Here is a 17617-nt window from a genome sequence, read left to right as displayed (position 1 = left end):
GGGTCAAGGTGTCTCATTTCAAGCTGAAAACACCAACAAAAGGCAAAAAGTCCCTATGGTCAAAACCTAAAATAGCCTTGTAAGAAACAGGCTTGGTATTGCTTTGCCATCAAACATTTTAGGACAAATCTTGCCACAGACAAAAAGCCACCTGGACTGCAGAAGCAGTCTCCTGTTAAAGGCACATGCTGCTTCTTGCCTTCAGATTCACCTCGTGTTAAGCTGGACACAGCAGCACTCTGTGAGTGGAGCAGTGACAGGGTTTCTGTGTGCAGTGCTGCTTTCAGCATGCTCTTTGGTGTCACCCCGAGGTGCACACAGCTTCACACTGCACTCCCAGAGCCTCAGTTACCTTGTTAAAGAAAAAGCAGCACTCTGTTTCTTAGTCTGTGCACACACACACACACACAGAGCAGGCACAAAACGGGTACCTCGGAGTAGAAAGAAGACAGGGCAATCTGCCTGGCTAACTTCAGGGCTTCTATCCTCATTGCAGCAAACTCTAACTCCTCCTGTCATGTGTTTGGTTGTGAGCAATCCACGGGAAAAAATGTATTAAGAACACAGCAGAAATGCTTGAGACATTCAGAAATGGAATGTTAATATTTTAATGTGTAATTCTGGCAAACCCTGGGTGACAAACACATCCTGTATCATTGATACACAACTCCAAGTTTTGTTCAGTTTTTTTAGCTGAACAGACAATTTTTAAGGAGTATGTAGGAACGATGCTTTGGGTAAAAGAAATGTTTCCCAAAGTTAAAACTGTTTCTCACGGATTCTTCTCCTTTCATTTTCATTTTATCTGGACTTACACCAGCTGTCAGTCTCAATTCAACCTTTGCTGTTTTAAAGTTTCACTATAAATATTCTACAAAACCTGTCCTGACATAGAGCACTGGTCGGCAGATCACTTTACTTTTCCCAAAAGAAGCCATGCCAAACTCTGCATTAGCTAGACTACTAGAAAAACAAAGCCCAGTTTTCATTTCAGCAGAATTAGGGCCTAAATCTCTGAAAATCAATCTATGCATACAGACCTACTACAGCCAGGTGCCAAGACAACTCTCCACACAAGTCCTGTGTTCAAGCTTAAAAGATCTGCTTTATAAAGACCTCTGCAAAATATATATATACATCAGTAGTATAGGATAGCAGAAAGTGTTGATGAAATATAAGTTTATGGTATTATATAACTTAAAGTATCTCTGTTCCTTATGTTCCTGAGAGGCCCAAGTTACTTTGGAAAGGATCAAATAATTATTTTGCTTCTTTTCCACCTCCCCTTCAAGCCTCCCCACACCCCTTTCAGATGAGGCAAAGCATTCCTCTACCTGTGTAGAGCCAAACTCAAAGAAAAGTGACATTTATATTTCTGCTACAAACCTGAAGTTTCTGAGCAAATACTGGGGGATTCTTTTCAGCTAAGTCAGGATCTAGATATTCAGGCTGATCACATATTGAGGTTTTCTTAGATATCCTATTGAGAAGAGCATCAGCAGAGACAAAGGAGTCTTCAGGAGATGTCTAAAGGGTAAGGAGGATATAGAATAAGCAATAGAGATTTTGCCCAAGTAGATCAGGCCAAAAGCAACACATGTGTCTGTGAATCTTTGATTCCTAGTAGTGTCATGCCCCACTGGAGATTACTTTGAAATATACTGTTCATAGGTCTAACAGATAAACATCAAGAGTCATTATACCTAATTTAAAAGCTGAGTAAATATTCCAAGACTAACAATGAAGTTAATAAAGTTAGGACCTCTAAAGCAACTGGTCTCAATCATGGACCACAGCCCACTCTCAGTACTTCTACTATAGTTTTCAAACAGTTACTATAGGTTTTGTTCATACAATAGTTAATGTTCAGTTCAGGCACCTCTGAGGCAGTCCAAAACCTCTGAAGACCACCAGAACTGAGGGGAACCTCAGCAAGACTCTTTTTGCAGTCTTTACAAAGTCTTTTGCTGCTTACTGGGGATAAACTAAGTTATGTTCACAATTAAAACATCATCAGGATAAACACACAATATGAGGGTTGACAGAACTGGAATGACAAAACCAAGATCACTGGGATTTGAGTACCCAAGACTCCCTGCAGTGAGAAAAGTATTCAAGCTCATAAGAAAATGTTTTGTGACATGGTATCAACAGGATCATTAATAAAAATTAATCACAGTATAAAAGTAAGTTACTCCTTGTTTAGACTCCTCAGTAAATATACTCAGTAAATACTCATACATCTTAGCATGCCTAGGGCATTTGTGAAACAAGTCTGCCTGGAAAAGTGGAGGCCTTGAAGGAACCTTCATGAATTTGAGAACCAGTGCTCTAAAGTCTGTAAGTAGCACAGGCTGGAAGCACAGAAGGGCTCACCACCAATTCCAGTCCAACCCAGAGAAGCCACTGAAAAAAAAGTGATTTAACTGGAAGCTGGAATGAATTCCAGTCATCAAAAAAGTGAACTGTACATTATCAGTATCAGGTGACAACAACACAGTTAACAGTTTATATGAAACTGTGAAAGGGCACCTGTTCTTTACCAAATAAATTTTGAAATTTCACAGTACACACAACTTAAACAGAGACATGAGTTGTTCTATAAAACCCCTTTTTTTATATCAAAATTATTTCTTTAAATACTGTGTTAAAGCACAAAGTAAAAAGGCTTTACACATGTAAAAAGGCTTGTGTGAGAATAAAAGCACTTTAAAGTGTCAACTTGGAAGAAGTTATCACAAGCACACGTTAAGCTACAGTAAGAGTTTAGAAAATTCTTCTGAATTCCAGCAGTTCCATCAACCTACCTCCCTCTTTTGGGTCCCACCACATGCTGCTAGCAAGATAGATCAGGTTGAGTTTCACTTTCAGGATCCACCTGTGCTGCTAGTTCTATGACATGAGAAATTTTTGCAGGAAAATGATTCCCAATCTCTTATCACAAACTACTTACTATTTCAATAGCCTCTGGAGTTGTTCCTAGGGTCATGGGCTCCAGGTCTTTCTGCTTTGCCTTGTCAGGAGACTGTAAGTGTGCCTCTTGGCTGGCAGCTAGGACTCGGGAAGCTGGATGTTGTATTTTCATTCCAGAGGACTGCTGGGATTCAGGGTCTTCAAAGCTTGACCTGGAAAAAGATTGTGTGCATGCTTCCAGGGTGGAGCACGAGGCCATTACAGTTCTGCTTCCCATAACTAAGCAAGTCCTCTTCATTACATTCATTGTTTCAACTCAACTTGATATCATTAGATCTCATAACACTTTGCAATATCCTTTCAAAGCAATGCACCAGAGTCATCTAGATAAAACCAGGTCCACCACAAATGTTAGGCACATTCCTTAAATATTTCTCACTTGCCTTTTTACCCCTTTCTCACTGTGACCTACACTGCTCCCAACAAACAGCTCTTACTAACAAGACCAGATGTCCTTAAGAAGCAGGATTTTTGGAAGTAACTACAACCCCCACATCCTGTTCTTATGAACTAGACTCCTTGTTCAGCAAATGTATCTAGGAAAGGCCAAGTGAAAAGCTGCAATTCAGAGATTTCTAGATTGACATAAAAATCACCTCAGCAGCTGAGGGAAAAAAACTGTAGTGGGAAGTCATTGTCTAGTGAAACAGTTGCCACTGTGACTCTACTAAGAATATGAAGGAGAAATATATGTCCTTATTGCCCTCTATTCTCTATCATATGTGTACACAGATGGGAATCTATTTTTAAACAAACAACTCAACCACAGGAGGCAGAGAGAGGAAGAACTGCTCTGATGGGAACCCATTTCCCTGGCACCCTTCTGCAGTGCTGCACTGGCTCGTAGTCACGTACCCTGAGCACGGTGTGGTGGAATCAGACAGTCTGAGGGGAGGGGATTTGACTGGGCTCTCCTGCTGTGCATCAAACACTAGGTATAAAGATTGTTTCTTCGGGGTGCTGTCATCCTGCTGGCAACAGGAAAAGAAAGACTCATTAAGCAACTCAACCATTTGCCATGAAAGCTCATTCAGGTCACTGAAGCTGTAAGTGACCAAATGACTTGACAGACAACTAATAACAGAGGACTGTAATACAGCCCATGCTAACTGATACTCAGATAAGCCCTTTAAGGAAGAAGCCATTAAAGAACAAAACTTAAATGCTTCACTCTTTGCAACAGCTCTTCTCCCACTTCAGGCTTAATCAGATTTATGGTCCTGGAGAGCATCCCTTGACTGAAAGTCTTGCTAAAATAGTCACTGAAACCTCCCATCAGTTTAAGCACCTGACATGCCTGATTTTTCTAACTTCCCCTGTGGATATACTCCCATTGGATCTAGTCAAGCCATCAAATCCATGAATGGAGTAAAAGTAAGGCAAAACAACTGATAACCTACAGTACTGCATTCCTATTTCACATTCATTCTGTATTCTCTCCTGATTCCCTCCATCTTCTGGAAAGGTTTACTCTCAGTTTCTTAAAGGAGTTGAACAGCTGCTGTAGACAGCTCTGTACTCTACACTGCTGTAAATACTGATCTGCTTTTCATCTCCAGAAGGAATCACTACGATGCTAGCTTAAAAATAAAATAAATAGAACAAGCTCTACAGGGTATAGGACAACAAAGCACACCTAATTTACCCCCGTTATGCCAATTTAAAGGAACTGGTTCTGCAAATCTGCTGCAGGCACATAATAATTAATTTCAGGGACAGTGAGGCTGATGGCATTATCAGGATAGTATATTATGACAGGGGAATGCAAATGAATGGAAGTGGAAGTGAGGACTTACAGGCACAGAGGAACCTATTTTCTCCATATATTCTATTTCATATGAGTTGCCATATTCCAATTCTGCAACAGAAACAAAAGAGTTGTTAACTGCATGCCATGAAATGACTTTTGCAGAAGTAAATGAGATCTCTCCTCATTTACAAGGGCCTCTCCCAGTCTGCTCAATACTTTCTATGAGGCATTACAAATAGAATATACAGAGAGAAAGCAGAAGGTGCACTGTTTTTCACCAGTGAACCAATGGCACATTTCAGGCAAATTTATTTGGCTGAAAAATTTCAGCTTTATCAATTTGCTGAAGATTCTGGCCCAGGGATCAGAATATGAAGAAAGTTTCAGAGTGCTTGCAGAGCACAGGTAACTTTCCTCTATCATGTTATCTTATCACAGAAAACATATTTTCAGTAACTGGTAATGCTGATACCAGTTTCCTTTAACACATGCATATAGATTTTAAAAGGTGTTGAGAAATGAAGTAATTTCTATTTCTTAATGTTTATTACACAATTTTTCATTAAGAAAGAATACTGTGGTATCACTTAAGATAAAAAGATACATAGAATACCTGTATGCCCACTGCACAAGGGGTGAGACAACAGCCCAGCTTACTGGGCTGTCTTCATATTTTAGGTTCAGATGCCAAGTCTAAGGCAAGAAGATTTACAGAGAACCCTAAATCTAAACCCTACTAAAAATGCAAATCTTTACTGCTTCCCTACTTCTGATCTCCTAATTACACTGGAGGGAATAACCAGCATTTCTTTCCAATCCATGGCCCCTCAGTAGCTGATACAGAGGCAGACAGATAAAACACAGCAAAATGGAAAAGAGAGCACACCTTCCTGCACCCAAATAAAAGCAAAGGCTTTGTTCAATGACACCTCAATTTAAAAATTAAAAGCATAATTAATTTGTTGTAATGCTGCATTTTACTCTGTTCCCATGAGTTCATTCAATAACCCAACTGTGTAATTTCATTTCCATTATAGATAAGTTCTAATGAATGGCACAGTAGCATTTAAATTATGATAAAAGTACGTGCTAAAATCATTCCAGATTTGAGCAGCTTTGGAAAAGTAGGGCCTGTATCAGGAAGACAGGAACTATCATTAATAATTTTGTTCTTTAAAAATAAACCAACCCTAAAGACAATCTCTTACCTGTTTTGTTCAAAAAAAAAAAAAAAGCTTCAAAGAGTCCAATGTGCATTTATGGTGCTCAAAATTTTTGATAATAAAAAGCACTGTAGGGTACTTATATAATTCCATATAAGTCAATGTTTTTTGTCAAACAAGCACTAAAGAGGAACAGTCACAAACTCTCAGAACCTGACATGTGGGAGATACCAATAGAAGGCTGAGGTGAAGAGAAAGCTGTAACAACAGCAGGCTCCTCACGTTTAAGTTCCTAGCACTGCATGTTTTCAATGGCAGCAGGTGCCAGGCAAGAGGGACAACCTCCTGGTATCAGATACAAGCTTGCTCCTAGTGAAAGCAAACCCAAAACGATGAGATTCAAACCACCCACTGGATGCAGAGCTGCAGGATGAAGCATGAAACGCCAGACAACAGCATCCAGTGTCCAGTAACTGCCTGAGTTTCCTTTACCTACACATTGCCCAGTGAGGTGCATCATGAACCCTTCTGGGGCAGCTTTACAACCCCAGAGAACAGCCTGTGTGCTCCTGGGCAGGAGATGCTCCAGCACTGTCCTCTGCTGGCTGTGCCAGCACAGATCTTCCATCTGCCTGCAGGGCTGCTGGTAGCAGCTTTGCAGCTCCAACCCAAACTGACTTTTGGGACAATACATATTTAACTTTCCTGATTTAAAAAAAAAGCAGGACACAGATGGAAATATTTCAGGCAGAAAGAAAAGGAGGAGCTCAGCTTGCTAGATGCAGTTTGCCTCATCTCATTGCTCTCAGAAGTTTCCAACACCATTAGAAGAGATACCTGGGAGAGGAGGTAGGGTCTAAGACATCATCTCCCTTCCAAAACCTTGGGCTCTGCTCATCTCTATACATTCAAAGTGACAAACACCCAGGATAACCCATGAAGTCAGATAATTATCTTTTATGAATAGATACAACAGACTTACTAAGTGATGTCCTCCAGCTCCTCCTAGAAATAGCTGCAAGATGGCATCAGAATTTTCTGCTAATAATTACTGCTTATTTCTGGTCTGTGCCACACAAAAAAGGCAGCAGTGCTAAGCAGCACATGCAACAGATGAGAGCTGGGAGCACTGGCTGGCTCAGGCTGCACTAAACCTGTGTTAGGTTACAGGACAACACTCCTACGAGTGTCTGGGAGGGGTAAAAATATTTGCTCTGAGGAGCAGCTCTGGAATTACTAAAAAAATTTCTCAATGCTGCAGGAGCAAGAATATCAAGGGAAAAAAAATTATTATTTTTCAGAGACCTGAGAAGTGGAAGCATTGTTGATTCTAATTAGCATGTAATCTGAAACTCAGCTCTGCCATGCAGCACACAGGAGACAAGACAATTAGCATTTAATTAGGAGCCTTGCTCACTTTCTTCTACTCACTTTGATAGCTAAAATGATTGCCTTAAAGTCTTTCTCACTATTCTTTTGTTCCATTTCCTTCCATGTAATTTCCATTTTTCCAGATGGTGGGACTTATTTTCCAAAAAGTATTTCTTAAGTTGGCTTTTTTTTTTTACCTTTTTTTTTTTGCCTTTTTTTTATACAAATGAAGTGGCAATTGATGTCTAAAATTTATAATTTGACAATAAAGCCAAATGGATTTACACAGACTGAAATACTTATCTCTACAGAGGACTCAACAGATTCCCCAAAAGCCCAGGCCATGCAGCCACACAAGCACAGGCACATGTGCAGCCCCATTAAAACAACTCTGATTATTCTTGCCTTTGAATGTCAAATACATTTGACCTAAAAGCTCAGCAGTTCTTAACGAGGCCAAAATTCCTCAGACCCCATTTAAAATGGCCTAAAGTGGCTTTAATGGTAGGTCAGGACGTGGGTTGAAAGGTTAGGGGGGGGAAAAAATAAATTCTGATCAAGAATTAAAAGTTTAAGCCAAGTTAAATTCATACATTCTTCCCACCCACAAAGCTGAAAATCTGCCCTTGGAGCAGATGTTGCAAAGCAGTATTCCCTCTGGTAACCCCAAGGAAGGCCACACACCAATCTTCCAAATCCTGTCTCTTCCACATTTCACAGACCTGGAATGACAGTTCTCTTAACAGACACTTCCAGCTTTAGCTCCCAGCTGCTTCTAGGAAGGCACGACAGTAAAAATCTTAGCACGCTGATCTAGAAGGAAATTTTATCTGGCACATGAATGACAATTATTTACATTGGGGGTATCCTGGACATTTTTATGCATAAAGATACTCAGATCCTAGGAACCTGGAGCATTAGGGGTCGTAATGCAACACGCAAACTAGGAGCAGAGTTTCAGCCTGGGACCTTCTCTCATCCAAGTTAGAGGAACAGGCTCAGGCAAAATCAGTAGTACTCAGATCCTAGGAACCTGGAGCATTAAGGGTCGTAACGCAACACGCAAACCAGGAGCAGAATTTCAGCCTGGGACCTTCTCTCATGCAAGTTAGAGAAACAGGCTCAGGCAAAATCAGTAGCTGAGTGACTCTGGATCCAAGAGCACTAACCAAGAGCAGTATCAGCCCCCAGACTCCCACGAAGGCACAGAGAGAACAGGGAGCATGCCCAGAAGAACAGAGCACGTCTACAATTAACTGTACAAAGGGAGCAAAAGCCTTTCTCCTAAGGTCCCTTCCATCTCCCTTTAAGCTTCCTCTCTGCTCTTTCTTCAAAATTCATGGTCATACTGTTAGGGTCTTCCATCAGCTCCCTGTAAGTGCCAAGTTCTCCAGACTGGTCCAAAGAGTATAATTTTTTAGTTCCCAAATAACACAGTTTGCATTCAGCAAAGTGCACACCAATATCCTGGAACAAACCAAACCCCCTCTCTCAATAAACACAACATAAGCTGGAAGCAGACAGTCCTTTCTGAAGCATACCCTCTGTAGGAGAGCTGAACTTAGTCTCATTTACAAACGTAGACAGGTCAGATGGTTGTGGGTAATCCTGTTTATCTGTGTTCAGGTCCACAGTCATGCAGGTCCATTTCTGGCTGGTCACTGAAGATGCCAGTTTCTCCTCATCTGTGGCATGAACCACTGTGGATATGACAGGAGGTGTTTCTGGAGTAGGCAGTGGAGTGGGATCCTGCAGAAGACAACTGCCAATTAATTCTATTATCTTTCATCAACATGTTGAATAATTAACTGTCTGAATTCGTTTGCATGACCACAGTAATCTTTTTAATTCTGCACACTTTGCTGCAGCTCTTTATGAAATACTTCACAAAAAATATTGAGGTACTTAATTTAGAGCTCTACAAGCAGCAGGTTTTCCCAGTGTTGCTAAACTCTTTGATAATAAACACTCACACTGCAAAGCTGCCTGGATAGCAAGGAAAAAAGAAGCCATTTAAATCTGTGAGGCACTTGACATAAGTGGCACACATCACCCATGACTGAAGTAATTGACTACCAAAACTGAGTTTTTAGGCTTTCCTCACAGCAACAAACCTTCACAGGTCTGCGAGGTCATGAACCCTTTCTTCACTTCTGTGCTGTCAAGCAGCAGAAATAAAAGGGTGGGCTGGATACCAGGAAGATGAACAGCAGCATGGAAAGAGCTGTGCCACGTCAAAGCAGTTAGGCCTTTGTAGGCAGAACAGCTCTCGTTAACTTCTCTTCCAAGGAAACCACCTGCCAGCAGTTTACAACAAGGAATGAAACCTTCCAAGCACTTGCTCCTGGTAGATCAGCCCACTTGTTTCATGTCTGCTTCCCCTCCAGCCCACCAATTTGATGCATTTAGTTTTTTACCTTCTAATCTAAAAATTCCCAGGTGGATAGTTACGTCTAGTTTATCAGACAACTGATTAAAGATATTTATTCACATCACTGTTCCACTGTATCACAGGACTTTCCAAATTACTTGTAGTCTAACTGGAATTCCCAGAGCAAATACTAGCTCTAATGTACACTGTATACATGCTTCTAGAGACCAAAAAGTGAGTACTTTAAGATCACTGCCCAATGTGCTGTACTTAGACACCAATATCCTCATATTCTTTACAGAAACCTCTTCTGTCACTAAATATACAATTCTACAATTAAATAAAATCAAATTTCCCTTTTTTGCCCCTACAGGAACACAAACAACACACATCAAAATAAGGCAGTACTTTACCTGAGAAGGAGGATCAGAGAGTGGGGATCTTTTTGGTGATTTTTTCACCCTAAATGTATCACTGAAAAGAAAGTTAAAGCAGTTAATAGGGTAATATCAGCAAGAATCAGGTCATTTCACACTGAGCAATAGATGGCCACAGACAATGCAACCTCTGTAAGCCCTTCTGCTTTAAAATCCCATCCATTAGGCAGCAGCACCACAGAGAAACATGCCATAGGTGTGTTCTTGTCATGCACTTGGATTGGCCTCGAGTCCCCAGAAGCTGAGAAAAGCAGGATTGCCATATTTTTCATGCTAAGGACTGACACATCTAGAGCAGAGTTGCTGCTCTATTGCAGTTTAAATCCCTGCTCACCACAGACATCCTCAATGGCCGTAAGCAAATTATTTAGCTTCTGCCTGCTTCAATTTCCCATCTGAAAATTAGTTCTAAGCCACATCTTTACCTGAGAATTAAAACAGATCAATTTGGGCAGTAAGCTCCAATCATTAAGCTCCATAAATCATTAAGAAAAGACCTGGTATGCTTTGGATGATCTACAACAAAACAGCCGAGGCAGATGCTGTTCCCAAGACACCAGAACAAAGCTCTGCCAGAACAGATGTATGTGTTTTAAAGAGGATCCTTTGGGCACAACAGCAAACATGGCAATTCTGCTTCCAGTTCCCCTGACACGGTGCAGACTGGGAGCACAGACACTGCAGCCCTCCAAAATCCCACAGGTTTCCATCAGGCAAAAGGAATGAAGAGCATACGCCATGTCTTGGTGTATGATTACAAATGTTGCCTTTATGCTTATTAATGATTGCTTAAAAATATTTTCTAACCAATTATTTACCTGTTTTCTTGATGCATATTGCCAGTTATTCAAACATAATTACGTTACTAACTAAAAGAGGGAGAAGAATATCACAGCAAACTCACTGCTCAAGATTTAATGTTTGAGAGGCAGCAGCAAAAATTACTGCCCACCAGCTCATCCCTGGTCAATCAACACCAGCAATTACAATGGTGGGTTTCAATCACTTGAGGGTAAATCAATACCACATCTAGAGGGGAAAATAAATTGTACAGCTGAATACTGCTGTGTTCAGTGCTACTCATTATCTAGTTATGGTGCTAGAAGTAATCAGGATAACTATTCCTTTAAGGAAAACCACCATGCAGTATTTAGGAGAGACTGGACAACATTGTTGTACCATGGTAGAACTTTCATATTTTAGCTCAAGGATACAAAATCTGTATCATTTTTCAAGGAGACTTTTCTTTGATAGGCAAAGAGATAATAAGGCAAGAGATTCCTCAAACTCATTCACAGCAAAGCATCTTAAATAGTTTCCATACGTGCCAGTGAAGTGAACTAGTTAACATAAAAGCTTCATGCTGAGCAATAACTGATCATGCTGCAAAATAAGTGAAATTAAAAAGCCCATAAATCAAAGAGGAAATTGTTAGCTTAGAATTACTTACAACAGAGAACATACAGACATCACATCTTCTACCATCCTAAGACAAAGAAGACAAAGAAAAGAGAGACAGACAGAAGGAACTGACAAAAAAGATAAACCTACAAATAATCTGTTAATGTTAATGTGTTAAGGCAATCTGATCATGCATATTTTCTACCTGTACAATCTCAACCTCTACTTTTTATTGTGAAATACATGGGGAGAAAAAAAAATATTCAAGTCCTTCAATGTTTTCAAATTCAGTGTTACACTTCTGACACACTTTCATCTCACAAAACATTTTTCAAAGCTGATGCCTCCAAGTTCCTTCCAACACACGAACCATCCTTGCCTCCCCTGGTGGTAGTCACCCGCTCACTTTACAAAACACAGTATTTGTTATCACAGAGGATGTAAAACTGCTCTTCAGTGGCAGCTCAGCTTAAGGAAAGAGCAGTTACACAAGGGTTTTTCATGCCTGCTGATTTGTTACGACAGTACAGAAAAAGCTGCTTGACCATTTCAAACCATTTACCTAAATCAAGAAAGAAAACGACATTTCTGTAAATCTCATCTGGTTCACCTCTCACACAAATTTCACTTTGTGTTCTAACAGAACAAACCAAATGCCCCAAATGCAGAAAAGTTTGGAGTTAAGAAAAGTTTTCATCTACTCATATAAGGTTGGCAGCTTCCGCTCCGCTCTTCTCCTGTGCAGTGCTCTTGAAAGCTGGTGCTTCTAAACGCAGCCTCCAACCATCCAACAGCTTCAAGTGCAATGCCTCTAGAGCCACCTACTTTTACTCATCACTCTAAAGAGGCACTTGGAAAGCATCAGCTGCTCTTTGTTCAGGATCACCTGAACAACATGATCTGTCTCAAAAAAAAGCACTTAGGTATAAAATCACAGAGTAACTTGCATCAAGCTGACATCTCTTCTCAAAACCTCATCTCTTCACAGGGATGTCTCAACACTTAGACTGCTGCAGGTTTCATTCCAAAATAAAAACTGATTTTTATTGATTTAGCACAGCTAAGACCTAGCATACAGCCCAGATTCAAAGTAGTGCTTGTTTAGCAATAGCTTAAACTCATGTCTGGCTTCTTCCCCTCCCACTGGTCTAACCTAGAAATCATTGTCATTCCATTTCAGGAACACAGTTTCAAACTGGTTCATAGTTTTCTTTCTGCACCCCTCAACAGTACTAATAAAAACTCCTGGCTTTGTAAAATTGTCCATTAATTAGGTTTTAGAAGTCCTGGTATATCATGGTATTACTTCCTAACTCAAACATCCTCCCTTCCTGCCCCTCGGAGTCGAAGCATTCTGCACTGGCTTCTCTCTCCTGTGCCACCATGGGAGCATTCTCAAGGAGGGTCCTAGACCCCATCTCCCTGCCCAGCCAGGAGTTCTCCTGCACTGGACCCCATGGAGGAGTCATGCTGAGTCAAGCCAGTTTGGACTGCAGGCTTGAAAAACATGGCAGCTTAGCATACACCTTCATTTCCACCAAATTTCAGGTATATCTCAAAAAGAAGCAACATCAGATAAAACAAGCTCCTCCCTCAAAAAACAACTCAACTATACAGTGGTCTAGACCTTCCATAAGTCAGAAGTGCCCCTAAAAAGAAAAAAAATATGGCACAAGCTTCCCCGAATCTGGCACAAGATGTGAATCAGAAACCTGGAGAGCAGCAGGCTGCTCAGAAAAAAAAATTAATAATCTCCATTTCACTCCATAAAGAGGGGGGCTCATCATTTGTACTGTTCTACATCCAGAACGTTATCTACAAATTACCAGGCTTTTAAAAATTTTTAGCCATGTTTTTGTTAGCTAGCTGAAACATTTAAACCATAAAAGGACATGCCCTGAGAAACTTTCTTGTAGATCCACACAGGATATCGATTTCAGATGAATGGGATAAACTGACTGATTACCAACCCAAATTAACCAAGTCTGAACAGATAAGGTAACATGCACAGCAGCGAGTTCACCATGGAATGAATGCAACTCACCAACCAGGGTTTTAACCAAGAACCTAAATGCAACAAGCTAGAAAATATATCCTCCAATTTGTCATCTAGAAGTTGGATATTTCCTTAATGCCTTGGAGACTGAAACCCGTCTGCAGGATTGTAAACTTTTTAGAGAAAGGAAATTTTTCACCTTTTTTGGTCTTGAATTTAAAAAAAATATATGTATTTTTCAACATTGCACTCTTCTCTTTCAGGTTCTTTTCTTTTAAAGACTGAAACCCGTCTGCAGGATTGTAAACTTTTTAGAGAAAGAAAATTTTTCACCTTTTTTGGTCTTGAATTTAAAAAAAAATATATATATTTCAACATGGCACTCTTCTCTTTCAGGTTCTTTTAAATACCATAAGTCACTGGATAAAACCATCTTCCTGCTGCATTTAACAGCGAGACAATAACAAATCTCCTGTTTGACTTCCCACTCTCAAAAACTGATTCATAAAATAGACTTTACTAATGTGAATACTTTGATTGTCTTAAACAGTACCAAATTCCCAAGATGAGGTCACAGAAAAATTTTGCATATAACTGATAAAATTTGGACTTAATCTGACTCAAAGCTGCACTGAGCCCCAAGACTTCAAAAAGCCAATTTTCAGACTAGTGGCCTAATCTGGCTTGAGGTAGCTCTGGTTCTCCCCTTTGGTCTGGAAACATCAAGCTACTGAAAAACAGAAGGAGCATGAGTCCAGTTGTGTGGCTGGACACCCAACACTCATCTTCATTCCTCTGTTCCAATATAAAGGGGGTTTAACTGTGCTCAAGAGCAGGAACGTGTGTGCCCTTTAACTTACGTTTTTAGTGGCGTCTTCTTCTTTTTGGCAGGTTTGTTCAGGTTGTCTCCTTCAGTTCCATTTGTTTCATTGGCACTGGCTGGTATCTCAAAGGAAGCTGGAGATTTAGAGGGTGAGCTGGCTATCTTAGAAGACGACTTGAAAGGGTCAATAGAGTCCTCACACATGTCTGGCTCAAAACTGTACGTTTGTTGAGGCAGTTTGGGCGATTCTTGCATTTTTGTACTAGATGAGAAGGGGTTAAAATTGGGATCATCCCACTTGTCAATGTCAAATGTGTAAGAGCCTTTTGTGATGGGGATTTCGTTTGGATCAGGCGGTGACTTGGTCGGTGTGGTTGGAGCATTGTCAAGCTTTTCCACTGATTTTTTAGTCTTTGGCCTCCTTAGTGGCATCTTAGCACCGGGCTTTTTACCTGCTTTTTTGGGAGGAGGAGTGCTCTCCTGCTGGTCTTCACTCACCCCTTTTTCTTCAGAATAATCAAACTCCAGCCTCACGGCAATGCCTTTGACCGGGGGGTCCTCTTGTCCTCCCGTGTCAGGGGGAGTCACCTCCACAGCCTCTGGTGCCTTGGTAAGAGGTAGTGTTTTCTTAGTGGCAGGGGGAGAGTTTTGCACTTTGCTGCCTCCAGTGCTAAATGCACTAATCCCTTCAAAACTGTCTGGATCTGAAGGGTAGGATCCCTCAGGCACAGGTGGGGCCTCCTGTTTCTCAGCAGAGGTTTTAGAAGGTTCTGTACATTCAGGCTTCACTGGATCAGCCTTTGCTTCAGATACTGTTTTATCCTCACCCAGGGCACAAGCTGCTTGGCCAAGGTCAGATGGTTCTTGTGGTGTCTCCTTCACTGGTGGAGCATCCAGAGATTTTTTTGCCGTCTGCTTCTTTTTTAAGGAAGCCGGTCTGGATTTCTTTGTTCTTTTAAGGGTACTAGAAGCACTACTTGACCCAGTACCATACACATCTGCTGCCGGTGCTAACGTCTCACTGGTGCCCAGGTAAGATGCCCCATCAAAATCACTGGCTTGCAGGCTGAGAGATCGAGACAAGGTGGATTTGGAAACGGGGACTGAATCCGTGGATTTCCTTCGAACATTCGCTTTGGGGTCACGGCTCTTCAGCTCTGGAGAGCTCGGTCCTAAGGCATGGAGAGAATCGACCAACTCAATGTTATCAAAGTCCAAGTTGTAAGTTCCACTGCTGGCTATGGGCTTGTCCTCATCGAAGACGGTGGAGAAGGAATGGGACGGGGGACGGAAGGGGCTCTCCTCAGCCGACTCGCTGTGTGACACATCAGTGACGGGTACAGTTTCTGGACATGGCCCTGGGGGAAGAAACAGAAAATGAATTGTAAATGCAGTTTGGAAACTGGAGCTCAGTAAGGTTTACTATAATCTATATTACTACAAGTTAAAAAAAAAAAAATATAATCATTGCTATACCATGCTAAGTATGCCAAACACCAGAAAGTCTGAACATCAAGCACTTTATTACTCACATTTGCTACTATTATACAATGAGTTCACTGAATTGTGTCACTGCTTTTATAGAGTGAGTTCCCTGTAAATTGACTGGTGCTTCAGCAATTACATGTTGAACTTAAGTTTTGTTACCCATGTGCTATTTTTACCAATTCCCAGAGGAACAAGGCTTCCTCTCCACAACCCATCAGTGCTGCTTCTCTGTCTGCCCCAAGCAGTCAATACACTCCACTCTGACCTCCTAATTCCAAGCTTGTAATTAGACATGAATCACTGAGAATTTCATAAGAAATAAATTATGGTAAAAGTAAGAAAATTAGTCAATTAGAATACCATACAAATATTCTCAGCTGAACATCTTCCTCAGGAAAAGCCGTTAGAAGCTCCCTACAAATTATTTTTAAAAGATTTCTGAAAGTATACTTCTAACTCAATGAGAATTTTCTAGGGAGATTGATATGCTAAAACTGTGAAACCCAGAAGTTTTCCATTTTTCATTGTAATTAAAGATTTGCTTATTTAATGGAATACTAAAAAGATTTCTAGTCTCTTGACTTGGGATCGTAACAACTATATTGGGAAGAGTAGGAAAAAATACACTATGTCATGAAAAAAAAGAAAATATATAGGTAGGAAAGGATTAAGGGGATGGTCATTTCTGCCCCCCAGCTCATGGAAGTTCACTACTAAAGTGATTTACAGAAAATATGGTCTGTTCCTGCAGTCATGGTACTGCTCCCCACCTGAATGTAACACAGACACCTCTGTCTATGTGTGTGTGTGTCCCAGTCAGGGGACTGGAGACCTGGGGAATCTCTCCAGCTCCCAGTTCAAGCTGGGCTAACTCAGCTCTGAGCTCTCACTGGTATGTACTGGAGCAGAACACCCCAGAGTTTCCCAGCCAAGCAATGCAGCATTCTTCATGTTGTCAATTTTTTAAGTAGTGCAATTATAAAGAAAAAACAGTCAAACAAAAATGAATGCTTTGTTCATCCTTAAATGATTTCAGAGGAATTTCTACACATCTTCTTCATCCCAATCCTGACAAGTTTTGCAAAATAATTCCCACTTTGCTCAGCTACATTCATTAACATTGTTCCTAGAAGCCACACAGACAAACAAAAAGTACTTTTAGTTAGAAGCTATGAATGGATTAAGAAGAGAAAAAAAACATTTTTCCTTTGTTTCAGAGGAAATTTTATGTCTGCATAGAGATAACAAGAATTATTATTTATGGATGTAGATGACAGAGAAGATTTAAGGAAATTGGATGCAATTCCCAAAGCAGTGCCATAGAATGGCACCACATATTTCCAGAGATTGTCAAAGGAATGACAGCTACATGGTTCCTCTTTAAAGACCGTGGAAACTGCACTAATTTACTTAGACTAAGTTACATCAATTAAAATAATATTTCAATGTGTTTTCCTGATAAATGAATGCTAATAACGTGGCAGCACTTCAGATTTTTCTCCTTAACCTCCACTGGGTTGGGCTGGGTGTCAGCTTGGCTGCGAGGTCATTAATTAGAGTTGATTTGTGAGCTGAGCTGGTGCCCACTTCACACACACACGTCACCTTCTGACACTGATGGGAATTCTGCAAAGGGGGCTCAAAGAGTGCCACAAAACTCCAGCATTAGGTTGAACTGCAAGTTTTACACTGGAACAGGACTGAAAGACACTTAAGGGGAATGCATTACAACAAACACTCACATAGCTCCAGCACGTCAGCTGAGTACAAATGTAGGTCAGCATGAAATAAAAGGGGCATCTGCAGGAGAAGTCGTCTGCAATTAGGGGCTGTTTGCATTCCAG

The 17617-nt window shown here is 40.8% G+C and overlaps 1 protein-coding gene across 1 annotated transcript in view; it reads right to left on the bottom strand.

The window, feature by feature from the left end:
• TACC2 (transforming, acidic coiled-coil containing protein 2) overlaps nucleotides 1–17617 on the bottom strand; it is a gene marked incomplete at its 5' end in the record, with an annotated part of 45001 nt that overhangs the window by 22083 nt on the left and 5301 nt on the right. Inside the window, 7 exons of the mRNA XM_008946485.1 lie at nucleotides 1387–1527; nucleotides 2954–3125; nucleotides 3829–3944; nucleotides 4770–4831; nucleotides 8799–9006; nucleotides 10042–10090; nucleotides 14323–15643. Of these exons, the coding sequence (XP_008944733.1) occupies nucleotides 1387–1527; nucleotides 2954–3125; nucleotides 3829–3944; nucleotides 4770–4831; nucleotides 8799–9006; nucleotides 10042–10090; nucleotides 14323–15643 (2069 nt within the window). The remainder of the gene's footprint in view (nucleotides 1–1386; nucleotides 1528–2953; nucleotides 3126–3828; nucleotides 3945–4769; nucleotides 4832–8798; nucleotides 9007–10041; nucleotides 10091–14322; nucleotides 15644–17617) is intronic.

Source organism: Merops nubicus, unplaced genomic scaffold, assembly GCF_000691845.1.
Source record: "Merops nubicus isolate BGI_N331 unplaced genomic scaffold, ASM69184v1 scaffold14758, whole genome shotgun sequence".
NCBI lineage: Eukaryota > Metazoa > Chordata > Aves > Coraciiformes > Meropidae > Merops > Merops nubicus.
The sequence above is the reverse complement of the archived record's forward strand: the minus strand, read 5'-3'. Positions and strand labels throughout refer to the sequence as shown.